Source organism: Myotis daubentonii, chromosome X (genome assembly GCF_963259705.1).
Source record: "Myotis daubentonii chromosome X, mMyoDau2.1, whole genome shotgun sequence".
Classification (NCBI taxonomy): Eukaryota; Metazoa; Chordata; class Mammalia; order Chiroptera; family Vespertilionidae; genus Myotis; species Myotis daubentonii.
The window spans coordinates 124,231,538-124,246,158 of record NC_081861.1 but is presented as its reverse complement, the minus strand read 5'-3'; the positions used below and the strand labels follow the sequence as shown (position 1 = coordinate 124,246,158).

At 40.1% G+C, this 14,621-nt stretch overlaps 1 protein-coding gene across 2 annotated transcripts in view; it reads left to right on the top strand.

Annotated features, from left to right (window-relative positions):
• PDK3 (pyruvate dehydrogenase kinase 3) overlaps positions 1 to 14,621 on the top strand; it is a 72,893-nt gene that overhangs the window by 14,234 nt on the left and 44,038 nt on the right. For both annotated transcript variants that reach the window (XM_059678573.1, XM_059678572.1), the window contains exons 2-3: positions 6,191 to 6,332; positions 10,208 to 10,279. In XM_059678573.1, coding sequence (XP_059534556.1) covers positions 6,191 to 6,332; positions 10,208 to 10,279 — 214 coding nt within the window. The remainder of the gene's footprint in view (positions 1 to 6,190; positions 6,333 to 10,207; positions 10,280 to 14,621) is intronic.

Here is a 14,621-nt window from a genome sequence, read left to right as displayed (position 1 = left end):
TGGAATTTGTTTGATATGGATCTGTGTGTGGCTTTGACTACAATTGTTACTTACATGTTCTTGCTGGTCAAAGCTTATTTGTGATATCAGTTCTCAACATTCATGCCTATTCTATCCACTCTCTGGCCAATATCATATTGACAGTCACTGCCACCATATTATCACCTTCCTCTCTACCTTTTGGCTCTTCCCCTCTAACTCTAAGGATTTCAATACCCCTAACCAAGTAGTATATAGAATGCAGTGATCTGTCTATAAGAGGAATTTACCATTACCAGCAAATGTTAGCTTGAACCACTGAATTTTATTTGCTATAGTAAGTTTACTAGGTATTTTAACTTTCAGTTCTAATCAGTAAATATTAAATACCTACAATGTGCCAAGTGTGCTAACGGACTTCCATTTTCTGAGGTATACTGGGACCTACAGGACATAGATCTCAGTGATTTGGAGCAATGGCAGAGGGATTGCCCAAGGGGTGGGCACAAATTGTGGGTCCTCAGTGAAATCCATGTATAACTTGCTTTGGCCTTATCTGGCATACAGTGGGGCAGGTTTCTTACTAGTCTGTTTATGAGCATATATCTTTCAAAAGAGTAAAACAAACAGGATTTCTAAAGAGAGGATCAAGGCACTAATGGAATCACTCATTTGCCCTCAGCACAGACACAGATGCCCTTCAGGGAAGGATCCACAACCCTCTCCTACTTTCATTATAAGGACTCTACCACAGTCACCCTGTAAACTTGATTCCTATGACAATACAAATAATCACATGAAGGTATGTACCACAGGCTTCAAACACCATCAGGAAGGTCTGCCTATAGTAGCACATTATGTATGAGATCTTTTTCGCATGTTTTTAAAAGAACAGCATGGCTGTAGTAGTTTTTTTTTTTAAATTGACTGATTATAGTTACAAGAAACCCTTTTTTATTTTGTTAATTATTATTTTTTAAATATATTTTTATTGATTTCAGAGAGGAAAGGAGATGGGGAGAGAGCGATAGAAACATCAATGATGAGAGAAAATCATTGATAGGCTGCCTCCTGCATGCCCCCTACTGGGGATGTGCCCGCAACCCAGGCATGTGCCCTTGACCGAAATGGAACCTGGGACCCTTCAGTCCGCAGGCCGACGCTCTACCCACTGAGCCAAACCAGCTAGGGCCAAGAAAACCTTTTTTTAGAAGATTGTGTTTTTCTTTAAAAACACTTTTTAATGACTGCATATTTCCCCATGTAAATATACACTATTGTAATTTATTTTACTATTGCTTTATTGTCTAGATATTAGGTTGTTAGATATTTAGGTTGTTTTTAATGTCCCCCTCCCCCCAGACCTTTTATTTGGAGAAATTTCTGACCTTAGGAAAAGTTGTAAGAACAATACAGTTAACACTCATGTCTAGCACTTAGATTCACCAGTTAACTGTGCCATCCAGCAGGTCCTTGAATAATGTTGTTTCATTATAATGTTGATGAGACACCATAGGAACCTAATGCTTGTCTGTATCAGTTAGCCTGTGGTAACATTGGTTTTATTATGTGTTTCACCAAAAGTTGGAGAACCTCCTGAAGGCATTAAGTGGGGACTTACTATGTTTGCTTTTATCTCCCCCCACAGCCCATTCATTCTTCACTGTGATATAGTTACCATGCTGAAGAATGAACTGGAAGTCTTCAAACAGAAGGGTCACCCTCCACCCTAACCATAAAAACTTTATTAGGCAGGCAGTTACCCCGAGGCAAAGTAAAGGGCAAAAGGGAGGTTCTTCTCCAGCATCCCTGAATAAACTATTTAAGAAGGATTAGGAAAGCCGGGGTGATGTTAGGACCCCCACCGAAAAGCCCTATGTAATCAGGAGTTTTGGGTGCTCACTTAGTCAATCTTTAGGTTGCTTCACTCTCAAACATGACTGAGTAAGCAAAGACCACCAGCCATCTGAGGGAAGTCCACAGCGAGAAAGAAAGAAACTAAGATAAATAAATGCCAATGTAATTTGAGAGCCCAGCCTGTGTGGCTCAGTGGTTGAGCTTCGACCTAGGAACCAAGAGGTCATGCTTTGGTTTGGTTTCCCGGTCAGGGCACACAGCCAATCAATGATACTCTCACAACATTGATGTTTCTATTTTTCTCCCTCTCCCTTCCTCTCTGAAATCAATAAAAAATATTTTTAAAAATGTAATTTGAGAAATAAATAATCTACACCTTCTCGTGAACATCTTAGGCGGGTGTCATTTTTCCAAAGATGGCCATGATGTTGCTTTTCTGTGATGGGCCTTTGCCAGCCCTCCATCAAGAGGGGGGAGTCGGATCCCCTTCCCCTGGAGTCTTTCCGGGCAGGCTGTGACTGCTGTGACTGCTTGGGTATGGCAGGAGGGGGCTAGCTGTGTGACTTCTGAGGCTGGAGCATAAAAGGCCAAATAGCTTCCACCTTGTTTACTAAACCCAATCCAACTCGCTCAAGGCTGCCATGCTGTGAGGAGGCCCCCTGACAGGTGATCCAGCAGTCTCCGGTAGGCAACGCTTGTAGGGTCAGACTTGTGAGTAGGAAGCCTTCAGATACTTCCAGCCCCACTGACCCTGCCCATGGTCTAGTCACTTCCCCAGCATTTGAGTTTTCCCAGCTGACGTCCCAGACAAACCATCCCTCCAGTGTCCTGTCTAAACCCCTGACCCACAACATCTGTGAGCATAATAAAATAGACACTGGGCCAAAAGAAGTCATGTAATATATGGGTGTTGTTGGGGTATTGAATATGATGGGGAAAGAGGTGTGTGTGTGAAACCCCCAATCTTCTTTATTTTTAAAATATATCTTTATTGATTTCAGAGCGGGAGAGAGAGAGAAATATCAATGATGAGAATCATTGACCAGCTGCCTCTTGCAGACCCCCTACTGGAAATCGAGCCCACAACCTGGGCATGTACCCTGACCAGGAATTGAATGTGACCTCCTGGTTCTTCAGTCTATGCTCAACCACTGAGCCATGCTGGCCGGGCGAAACCCCCTGTCTTTGGCTCTGGAGTTTCTGGTTCACTGTTAGCAATAACGTCAGTAATAACACTGTTAGTAATAATAACAAGGCCTGGTCTGGAGTTGAGAGCAGCCTCAAGTTTGGTAGACCCCAAATCTGCTACCTATTTTGATCTATTTTTATATTCAGGAATAAATTTTCACAAACAAAGGAAAACCTAAACTTTTCAGGCAGTGAAATAGTACTTCTAGACATGGAGTAAAACAAACATTTTAAAAGTATAAATGAAGCTAAAAAAATTAAGGGATTCTTTTGAAGGATATTCACAATCAGTTGATAGCTTCTCTGTTCACACTTTAGGCAGTGTCTCTGAAGGACTCTTCAATTAATCATTGTTTAGCCTTGGTAAGTCCAAGAATTAACTATGTATAGTTCTAAAATTCAATGTTTTCAAAAGATTGAAATCTTACAACTGGAGAAAAATCAAAGAGTTGCCCTGAAAATTCTATTTTCTCGGTTAATTTATCCATTTTAAGATGGTTAATGGTAAAAATACATTGACAGTATTTAGAAAAAGCAGCATTATGTGAATGAGCTGCTCACTCAGTTGGGTTTTGATGCCTTGCTAATAATTTTTCCATTTGTTGCTCTCCTTTTCCATTCCCTCATTCCATTACTACTATTCCCAAACTATCCCCCACCAAGTGTTAAAGGTGAAAGTGTTAAAGGACAAAGGTAGCCTTTAAGAAATCCAGACAGGAGATTCTACATGTGGTTATGAGGTTTCTCAGCCCTCTGCTCTAACTATAAGATACAAGGTCACTTCATTAACTGGAGAAATAATTGTGGGCTTTTTTGGCTTCCTGTAAATTAGTCGAAAAGAGTATTAAAGATTCACCAGAAATACAGGTCACTCTGGAAACCAGGTATAAAAATAATAAGTCTGAACTATTATTCTTGCTCTCAGAAGGCTAGTCAAATGCTCCTTTCTTACGGCGACCACCACTGAGAGGGCTTCCTGCATTAAATCAAAAGTCATTTGTGTGGGGTTTTTTTTGTTTGTTTTTAAAATATATTTTATTGATTTTTTACAGAGAGGAAGGGAGAGGGGGATAGAGAGTTAGAAACATCGATGAGAGAGAAACATCGATCAGCTGCCTCCTGCACACTCCCCACTGGGTATGTGCCCGCAACTAAGGTGCATGCCCTTGACCGGAATCGAACCTGGGAACTTTCAGTCCGCAGGCCGACGCTCTATCCACTGAGCCAAACCAGCCAGGGCTGTCATTTGTGTTTTTATGTCTAATTCATTCTATATCTTTTTAAAAATATATATTTTTACTGGAGTCGAACCTGGGATCCTTCAGTCTGCAGTGCAACACTCTATCCACTGAGCCAAACCAACCAGGGCCATTCTATATCTTGATGACTGGAAAGCTATTTGGAACTTTTCTAAGCAATGCCAATAATACCTTTTGCAAATGTAGATATTGTCTCCAGCTTTGCAATGGAAGGGCAAAGTAGGAAAAACAAACAGAAAGCTGAACAGAACGAAAGGCTCATCAAATGAGGAAGAAGAACTGAAGAAATAAACATGAATGTGTTAAAGCCAATGACTAATTTGTGTTCACTAAAGGCAAAATTTTCCATGTCCTTCACCCACTCCTCGGTCATCTTCTGAGTTGATACTAGGGAATAATTTAATTGGTAAATTTAAATAACATAGAGTAGAGAAATGCAGAATAAAAATAGAAAATCAAAGTGAAGGAATGTAGAAAAGCCACAGAAGTGGGGAAAAAGTGAAGTCAAATAACTGGAAAGAAGAACTGGAAAATAGTCTGCCAGAAGACGTATAAAAACAGAACCCTTTTGAGAGGACATTCAATTAAAACCAGAAGGATTTTTTTTTGTAAGTTTACTTTAAAAAGTTTATTGGAACCCTTTGCTTTAAACTGAGTAGCATTAATATACAGGATAAAATACTTGCAACCTATAGAAGGAAAACCACAGAAAGGTTTAAAAAAATCAGGTATCTCATATTTATTTTTAGGTTCACTAATTAACTAACTACAAAAGGACGTATTCCTCGTTTAAGCTGGTGTATAATTATGGTATCTGAGTACAAAGAATTTGTCTTGAAAGCTAAATTAGAATGTAGGAGGCAAAACTGGAGATTTTTCAGGTACTCTTTTTTAAAACTACAAACTTCTGAAAGTATTATTCTCCAATAAATCGTTGAGAAGCTACCAATAATGAGGCACTCTAATTGGTGCCATGGGGTCTGTGGCTGTTTCCCTGAGTGGCAGAGTGGTCCCTGAAAAAACACATTTGAAGAAAATCTCAGTATAAAGTAGGTGTATATTTATGGAATGAATGGATCTGTTGCCATCTGGAAATGCCTCTGAACAAGAGTCGATTTATATATTCTCCTACTTTTCTACTTGGCAGTTTTCCCACAGTGATTATTTGAAAACAAACCCAGATTATATCCCAGGTCACTTTTCTTTTTTTGTTAATTCTCACCTGAGGATATTTTTCCATTGATAAGTTTTAGACTTGCAGAGGTTCTCAACCTGTGGGTTGCGACCCCTGAAAATCCATCCTGCATATCAGATATTTACATTACGATTCATAACAGTAGCAAAATTACAGTTATGAAGTCGCAACGAAAATAATTTTATGGTTGGGGGTCACCACAACATGAGGAACTGTATTAAAGGGTCACGGCATTAGGAAGGTTGAGAACCGCTGTGAGGGAGTGGAAGGGACGGGGAGAGACAGAGAGAAACATCGATGTGAGAGAGACACATCCATTGGTTGCCTCCCGCACGCACCCCGACCAGGGTTGGGGCTCAAGCCTACAACCCAGGTACATGCCCTTGACCAGAATCAAACCCGAGACCCTTCAGTCCACAGGCTGATGCTCTATCCACTGAACCAAACCTGCTAGGACCCAGGTCACTTTTAACACTAGGGGCAGATTTGTGTTAAGGAGAAAAACTGCTTTCAAGGTGGCCTCTTGGAATAAATGTTCTTTTGCTATTCTTATTAAATTATTTTCTTAAATTTGCTATTTCAGAGGATAAAAATTTAACTAGAGGTTGCAGGATTATTTAATTTTCTCTTCCCGACCAGTAACTGCTACCATGGCACCATTTATTCCATCTATTAGATTGTAAATCATGGAAAATTTTTTATCTCTGAATAGGGAGAGACAATGCGTGTGAAAAAACGTCATACATGTTTCTACGGAAGGAGCTTCCTGTGCGCCTGGCTAACACCATGAGAGAAGTTAATCTTCTGCCGGATAATTTGCTTAACCGCCCTTCAGTGGGATTGGTCCAGAGTTGGTAAGTAAATAATGTGCCTTCAAATGGGTCTTTCCATGATGCTCTGAACAGTTGGCATTGGGACCATTCTCCCTAAAAGTGCACGCAGCGCCTGTGTAGGAGTGAGTCACTTGGGGTAGCCGGGTTTTCCAGGCAAATTAGGATTTTTTTTTTAACTGACAGTTTAAAATTGCCTTAATGAAAATACTTTTAAACTGTACAAGACACCTTTCAAATTTTGTCTTTCTGCTTAGAAATGGTGATGACTTATTTAAAAAATGGGAGAGTACAGAAAAGTACAGAGGAATAGCAATGCAGTTACCGATGTATGCAGGTCTGCAATCCTTTATATGGGGATATTGCTTCCATCAAGTCTCAGCCTTGCTCCTTTTGTTTTCCTTTTTTTAAAAAAACATATTTTATTGATTTTTTACAGAGAAGAAGGGAGAGGGATAGAGAGTTAGGAACATCCATCAGCTGCCTCCTGCACACCCCCCACTGGGGATGTACCCACAACCAAGGTACATGCCCTTGACCGGAATCGAACCTGGGACCCTTCAGTCTGCAGGCCAATGCTCTAGCCACTGAGCCAAACTGGTCAGGGCTTGTTTTCCTTTTAAAGAAGTTCCTTGAAGGCAATACTTCTTTTAGAGTGCATTAAGTTATGTAAAGGGACCTTGGATTGGAAAAATATCACTACTTGCTATGCTGCATTTGCCCTGTGAATAGTATGAAAAATTGTAATAAGTATCACTCAAAGCTCTATCAGATACAGCTCTGAGCTTAAAACGTGTTATTTAATTGAGGAAGTTGAATTTGTGAGTAAACCACTGACTAGGTCAGCAGGGTGAGGTTAGTGAGTGGTAGGATGAAGAAGAGTGGGTGCATTTTTAGAAAAGGATTTGCATATATTTGAGAAACACACGCAGGTCTCCTCTCGATTGTAAAAGCGAGGTAGAAGTCACTGGAGAAGGCTGGGGGAGAAGGGGAGGCCAGGTGCAAAAAGTGCTCTGAGGCAGGGACAGAGGAAGTGCTGTGGGACAAGTGGTTTTGTACTGCCCCTTGATGGGGGGCTGGAAATGACAGGGACAGGGAGAGCATTTTAGGGGAAGGGAATGATGTGGACAGACACAAGGAGAACGGAACTATTAACTTGCATTGAGAGTATCAGTGGAGGCCAGGCTACTGAAAGAGAATGGCCATTTAGTAGTCATTCCTCAGTGATACAGGGGTAAGCCAAAGTAGGTTTACAGCTGTTCCTATGGAAAATAATATAATACAAAATAAAGAATAATACAAGAATAAACTCTGTGCTTCACTTACAACTATCAACCTACTTTGGCCCACCCTGTATTAACTGTAATACATTCTTAGGGCTGAGAATAGAGAAACACTCTATTGGGAGGTCTAGGAGATCCATTGTCCAGTCCCTGTCCCAGACACACAGCAGCTCCTCCCTGTGGGAGGCACAGGGGCCCTGGAACCCAGGAGAGATGGCGACCATGGCTTTGATCTCATAGTCAGTTGCTTTCTGCATAGCTTGTTTCAGAAGGAGCAGCAAGTTTGCATGAGACTTCTTTATTGCTCAAGGCCATCATTAGAGATTTCCAAAAGCAAGTATATAAGCACTATTGGGGGCTACCGTGGTGGGGGTTCTAGGCAGGCTAGATGACTTTCAAGTCCCCTGGTCTTGGTGGCAGTGACAGTTAAATATTTATTATCACTTATTTAAAAAGTACTTCAGGAGCTTCAGAGTGAATTATTGGCAAAGTATAGACTCAAATTACTGTGCCAACTCTTTGTGTCTCCTCACCATTCTTTTCCATGGCCGTGCCAAACACACACACACACGTCATTTCCTCCTTTTCTTTTCTTAAACATTCAATTTTGAAATAATTTCCTACTTAACAGAAGAGTTGGCAAGACTAGTAGCAAGAATTCCCATTACAAACCTTTACCCAGATTCACTAATTGCTAACATTTGACATTTGTTCTACCATTCTCATTCATATTCTCTCTCTGTATATATATGTGTATATGTATATGTGTGTGTGTGTGTGTGTGTGTGTGTGTGTGTGTGTGTGTGTATGGCATAATGCACACACATATAATACGCACATGTTATTTTTTTCCTGAAACATTGCATTAATGATAGACATCATGACCCTTTACCCCTAACTAGTTTAGTAAGTATCTACTTAGAACAATTCTTAGAAAAACCACAGCATGTTAAATTTGGGGATTTAGCACTGATCCAGTAATATTTTCTAATATGTAGAACTTCTTATTTCATCAATTGTGCTAATAGTGTTCTTTTTTTATAGAACACCCTACCCCCAATTTAGGGATCCAGTGCAGGATCGTGCATTGTGTTTAGTTGTTATTTCTTTTCCCTCTTAAGAGTGGCCTTTGCAGGGTGGTTTGACCTGATGATTTTAGCACTATCTAATCCATAGCTTTATCCACCCAGAGACTTAAAAAATATACCCAGAGATGAACATATACTATGCATTGTCACAAAGGTCAAGTGAGGCTGATTAATAAAATATAATTTATATCTATTTATGTGCTTAATGGTCACTTTTAGTTGCTTAAATAGCCTCATCCTCTATCAGAGCTGGCTAGTAGGATTAGTGTCATTAATTGTTAGACATAATTAGAATAAGAGATACTTCTTTCAGGATATGTTAAGACCCAAAGCAGAGATCACACACCTCTGAGTAATTGAAATCTCTGCATCCCCACCGGATCCAGCAGGTCCTGTGTGAATGTAGCTGCTACAGTAAAGTGCCTCCCTGGGTCCCATTTTTCTGTGTTCTCTAGGTCTTTATGTTGGACACATTATTTCTTATACTGGCCTTGATTGAGATAAGGAGCTATTCTTTAAAAAATATATATTTTTATTGATTTCAGAGAGGAAGAGAGAGGGAGAAACAGCTAGAAACATCAATGATGAGAGAGAATCATCAATTGGCTGCCTCCTGCACCCCCCCCACCCCCCCAACTGGGGATCAAGCCCACAACCTGGGTATGTGCTCTGACCAGGAACAGAACCGTGAGTTCCTGGTTCATAGCTCGATGCTCAACCACTGAGCCACTCTGGCCAGGCAGATAGGGAGGAGCTCTTCTTAATTCTAAAGCTGTTTCTGAGTGTTTAAGAGAATTTAACTCTGAGAAGGAACCTTCATTATTTCTGGTTTCTAAGTTCTTAGCACACAATTCAGTGTCACACATGTGCTTCTTATAATTTATGTGCATTTTTTTGATAATTAAACTCTAGGTTTGGTGTGTCAGTTAGGGTATGTTTGTAAGAAATCCAACTAAACCTGGCTGAAACAATTACAATTGGCTTGTTTGTCACTATAAGATGCAGCCATAGGATGTGCTTTTGGTGTTGCTTTGATTCAGAGATTTCATGAGCTTCTCAAGGTCCTGCTTTCCACGGTGTTGGCTTCACCTTCAGGCTGGATTTCCTCCTGGTGACAGAATAGCTGCAACAATCCCGGTCTTCGCATCCACACAGCCAACTACAACAGCAGAGCAAGTTGATTTCTCTCCCAGAGACCTCCATTAAGTCTTTCTTATGTCACTGTTCTGCATTGAGACAGAATGCCCATTCCTGAGCCAATCCCGGTGCCCAGGGATATGTGACGCAGTAACAGGCTTAGACCTGGACTACCAGACTAATTAGGAATGAGTGACAAGAGAAATAGAATTGTCCAGAGAAAAGGCCCCCCAGGAGATGTGTGTGGCATTGGCTTTTCCCGAAGCACTTGAACTGCTTGGGGGAAGGGAGGGGATGTTACTTGAGTAAAAATGGGGGGTACTCTATGGAAGAGGGAAAGGAGAAATGGGTGTTGGGTAGACAGCTAACGCAGTAGGTCTTCTTTTTTCAGGTATATGCAGAGCTTCCTTGAACTTTTGGAGTATGAAAATAAGAGCCCTGAGGATCCAAAGGTCTTAGATAAGTAAGTATGGTACCAAGCTCGTCTAAAAGTCAAAAGATGCAGGTAAAAAGTGGTTTGGTGAATGGAGCTCATGTCAATGAGAATCAAGAAGTATTATTTGGATGGAAGCATTAGGTTTCTTAGTGGGGAATGACTCAACATTGCCTTTTTTAATTTAAAAATTGAGTTACAAACATAACAGTACAAAATAAATAATGACACTTAGATTATGGTTCATGATCTAATTCTTTAAAAAAATTTTAATTAACTATATTGGGGTGACATTGTTTAAATAAAATATCAGCTTCAAGTGTACAATTCTATAATACAGCACCTGTATATTCCATTGTGTGTTCATTACCCACACCGTATATTTGCTCTTCTTTACTCTTTACTGCCAGTTTCTTTCTGGCAACCACCATACTGTTTGTTTTCTGTGTCTAGGAGTTTTTTTCATTTGTTTGTCTTGTTTGTTCATATGTTGCTTTCAGTTTTATATCCCACATTAGAGAGAAAGCATAGGGTACTTGACATCTTCCATCTGACTTATTTTGCTTAGCATGATATGATCTAATTCTTAATACTTTTGTGCTTATGGGGAACTGGTGTTGGCCCTCACTCTAAATGTTGCAGTAAATGTTCCACCTAGTGGTCATTTGAAGAATGCAGTGGTCTCTTTATATGCATGAATCTATCTACACAGTCCTTTACAGTATTTTTAAGAAATATTTATTTATTTAGACTTATAAATTCTTTACTTTTACAGTTTCAAACAATCCAGATGCATATTGCGTACAGCTAACTAACTAGGTTATTTGTGACAGTGATACAATTTTTTCTCTTTTTAGTATATTATGATACATATTAAAATCTTCATGTAGTCTATTTAAAATTACTAATCCTGACCACTGATGAAGTTCTTGCATTATATAGGGTGTCCCCCCCAAAATGTATACATACTCTGAATGGTTATAAAGTTAGTATTTATTAACATACAGTTCATTTTAAAATTTAAAAGATTCTACAGAAATGAATAATTTTTTTATCAATGCCTTTTTTCAAACTTATGACCATTCTGGTCCAGGCACTGCTGATAATGTAAAGCAATGGAATGGCAAACATAAAAAATCATTTTGTTTGGTATTTGTGCGCCTTTAATTAGTCAACTCTTGCCAGTTTTGTACTGTAAACTTTTATCTTTTATGTATCTCCATAAAAAAGTCCAGCAGATAAATTTTCTTTGTTCAAAGCTTAGTCTAGCTTCACCCACTATATCAAATCAGTTAAACCTGAAATGGAGTGAAAATTAAGTGAATTATCAGCTGTTAAAGTGTGTTTATATTTTTTGGGATACCCCCAAAAATGTATATACAGTTTGAATGATTATAAAGGCAATGTTTGTACTTCAACTGCATTTTCAAACTTCCAGTAGCATTTTAGGATGAATTTCCTTTGTTCAAAACTTAGTCTGGCTGAAAAGAAAGCAACATCAGTTGAGCTATCAGCTGTTAAAGTGTGTATACATGTTTTGGACATGCCGTATATTTTTACCTTAAATCTGAGTTGGTGACATTTTACAAAGACATTTACTTAAGATATTAATTGCATCATTCATTGAACTGTGTTTTACATTAAAATTACTACTTCCTGGTTATATAATTAAGTACCACAGACTGTCCAAAGTTTTGCTTGATGAATTATAATCACAAACTGTAGTCTGCTTTATTACATATAGATTAAGTGGTTTAATAGTGTGATGCAAAAGAGATGTTTGAAATTATCCACTAAAAGCATTTAAAACTTTTTGAGTGACACTGAAACATATTAATGCTGGAATTATCCTTTACAAAAATATTTTTCCATATGGCAGTCTAACCTCTGTCATCCGCACCCCTGGGTCCACCAGTACTGTGGCAGTTGACTATTCTTTACAAATCTGTCTTATAGTCTTCTAAATCTGTACTCTTGCTTGCTCTTCCTTGTTCATCTATTTAGTCACTTGAGGAAGGACCAGTGAAAAGCTGAAATCTTTTCTTCTAAGCTCAGCACCAAGACAAGCATGTCCCCTCTTGCCCCTTCTGTTCAGCATAAGTATAGGAAGTCCTTCATATATTTCTCTGTTGCCTTCTGATTGATTGGCGAGAGCTCTCTGAGTTCTTGATTTGCTCAATGCCCATTTCTTCCACGGTACCAATAAGCTATTACACAATCTTTTCAGTCTTTAAAGAAAATGTTCAATGTGTTCCTACATTTGAATGCAGAAAATCAATAATGGTTTTATTTTGGAGAAACAGGAAAGAGTGTCCTTTTTATATGACAACTTTGATTCTATTGCTGCTATTATGCACGAAGACCACTAAATTCTCATTCTGATGGGAAATATTTGTTTTTCATTTTCATTTAACCAGAAAACATGAACCCTAGCTCTGAGTGTGGCTCTTTCCCTCAAGGAAATGAAGTATCCTTTTCACATTACTTTCTTCCTGTTTCATAAACACATGAATGAATGCATATGGAAGGCCCTTTGTGCTGAGGAATTTCTGAGTAGAAATCTGGTCTACACAATTGTGAGACTGAGCACCTTACATATAGGTGTTCCATTAAAAGAACTAGAGAAACCACACTTTATATAAGACCTCAGCACCAGGCATTTGACCCAGCCCTCTCAATTCACAGATAGGGAAACTGAGGTCAAGGTGTGAGGTGACTTGCCCAAGATCACAACATTAGTGAGTAGTAGAGCTGGATCTGGAAATCACATTTCCTTTTTCGTAGGACATTGTTCTTGACCATGTACCATACTGCCAGCACTGCTGGGTCAAGCCATGAGTGGTTAGGTCAAGTTTAGTTGTAAATTAAAATATAAAGGGGAAAATATTGACCTGTTTTATACTTGGCTAGGTGTTTGTGCAATGAATCTGTGAAACGTGGAAGGAAGGTTAGAGTTCCAGATGCAGTGTTTTCCTGACTATCAACTTGTTTTTTAAAAATATTTTTTTTATTGATTTCAGAGAGGAAGGGAGAGGGAGAGAGAGATAGAAACATCGATGATGAGAGGGAATCATTGATCAGCTGCCTCCTGCATGCCCCCACTGGGAATCGAGCCTGAAGCCTAGGCATGTGCCCTGACTGGAAATCGAACCATGGCCTCCTGGTTCACAGGTCGACACTCAACCACTGAGCCACGCCAGTTGGGCATTACTATCAACTCTTGCTGTCATTTAAGGTTTTGAAATTAAATGGATCCAATCCAGAAGCTTTGTTTTCTCAGAAGTCATTAGCAAGTAACAGTTTGCTTGGCTGATATCTTAAAAATGAGGGCTGGCCTCTTTTCTAGCTTCGAATTTTAGGACACAGATTTGTGGAAGTATGTGATATTCAATTTCTGCTGTGTGGTTCCCAGAGTCCTGTCTCAGTTTCTGGAGAAATAGGTGGTCAGTCTGATGTGATTTATGGATGTGAGCCTGCAATGTAAACTGCTAAGTGCTGGGTCCAGTGTGTACAAGATCTTTGTAATAATTGCTCTCACTCAGGAAGCTTTGGAAACTTGCCTAGGTACACGCAGCTAGTTAGGATATTTGGGATTTTTGAAGCCTGGGGCCCATAGTGAAGGAAGGAGTGAAGGTGAGTCATGTTACTCATAGTAGTAGTCTTTTGTGTTCAGTGAGAGGTTATATAGGAGTCATGGGCAGGGAAATCATTTAAGTAGAGTGAAAGGAGCTTAAAGGACAAGCACATTTATGTAATGACTAAGTGACCCGGTGCACAGATTTGTGCACATTGAAAGGAAATTAATTAGAAGGTGGCCGGCAGGGCAGGACTGGGCGAGATGGGCCGCACATGTCCTGGAGGCAACCTCCCGCAGTCCCTCTCAGGCATCTGCAGAGTGAGCGGAGTCCCTCTGGCAGGTGGGGTCCCTCAGCCTGGCCTGCGGGAATCGGGCTGAAACTGGCTCTCTGACATCCCCCAAGGGGTCCCAGAGTGCAAGAGGGCACTCTGCAAAGTTGCTGTCATACAGGGTGTGGAATGCAAATGCAAGTGTGCAGTAAATCAGATTTGGGGCGACAGTGCCCCAGCAACAACATAAACCATGGCCGAAGGTGGAATCGCGCAGCCCCGGGAGGAGTCAGGCTCCCTCCTTTCTGGTTTCGGGGTGCATCACCTGAGAACCGCCACTGCCAAGTCACTGCAGCTCAGCCGCTCCTGCATTGACTGCCTCCTGGTGGTCAGTGTGCATCATAGCGACCAGTCAGATGGTTGGACACTTAACATATTTGCTGTTTATATATATAGATAAGTTTAGAAGAGCCCCGGAAGATGGGGCAAGTAGCTGAGAACTGAACCATGAAGGCAAGTCTCCTCC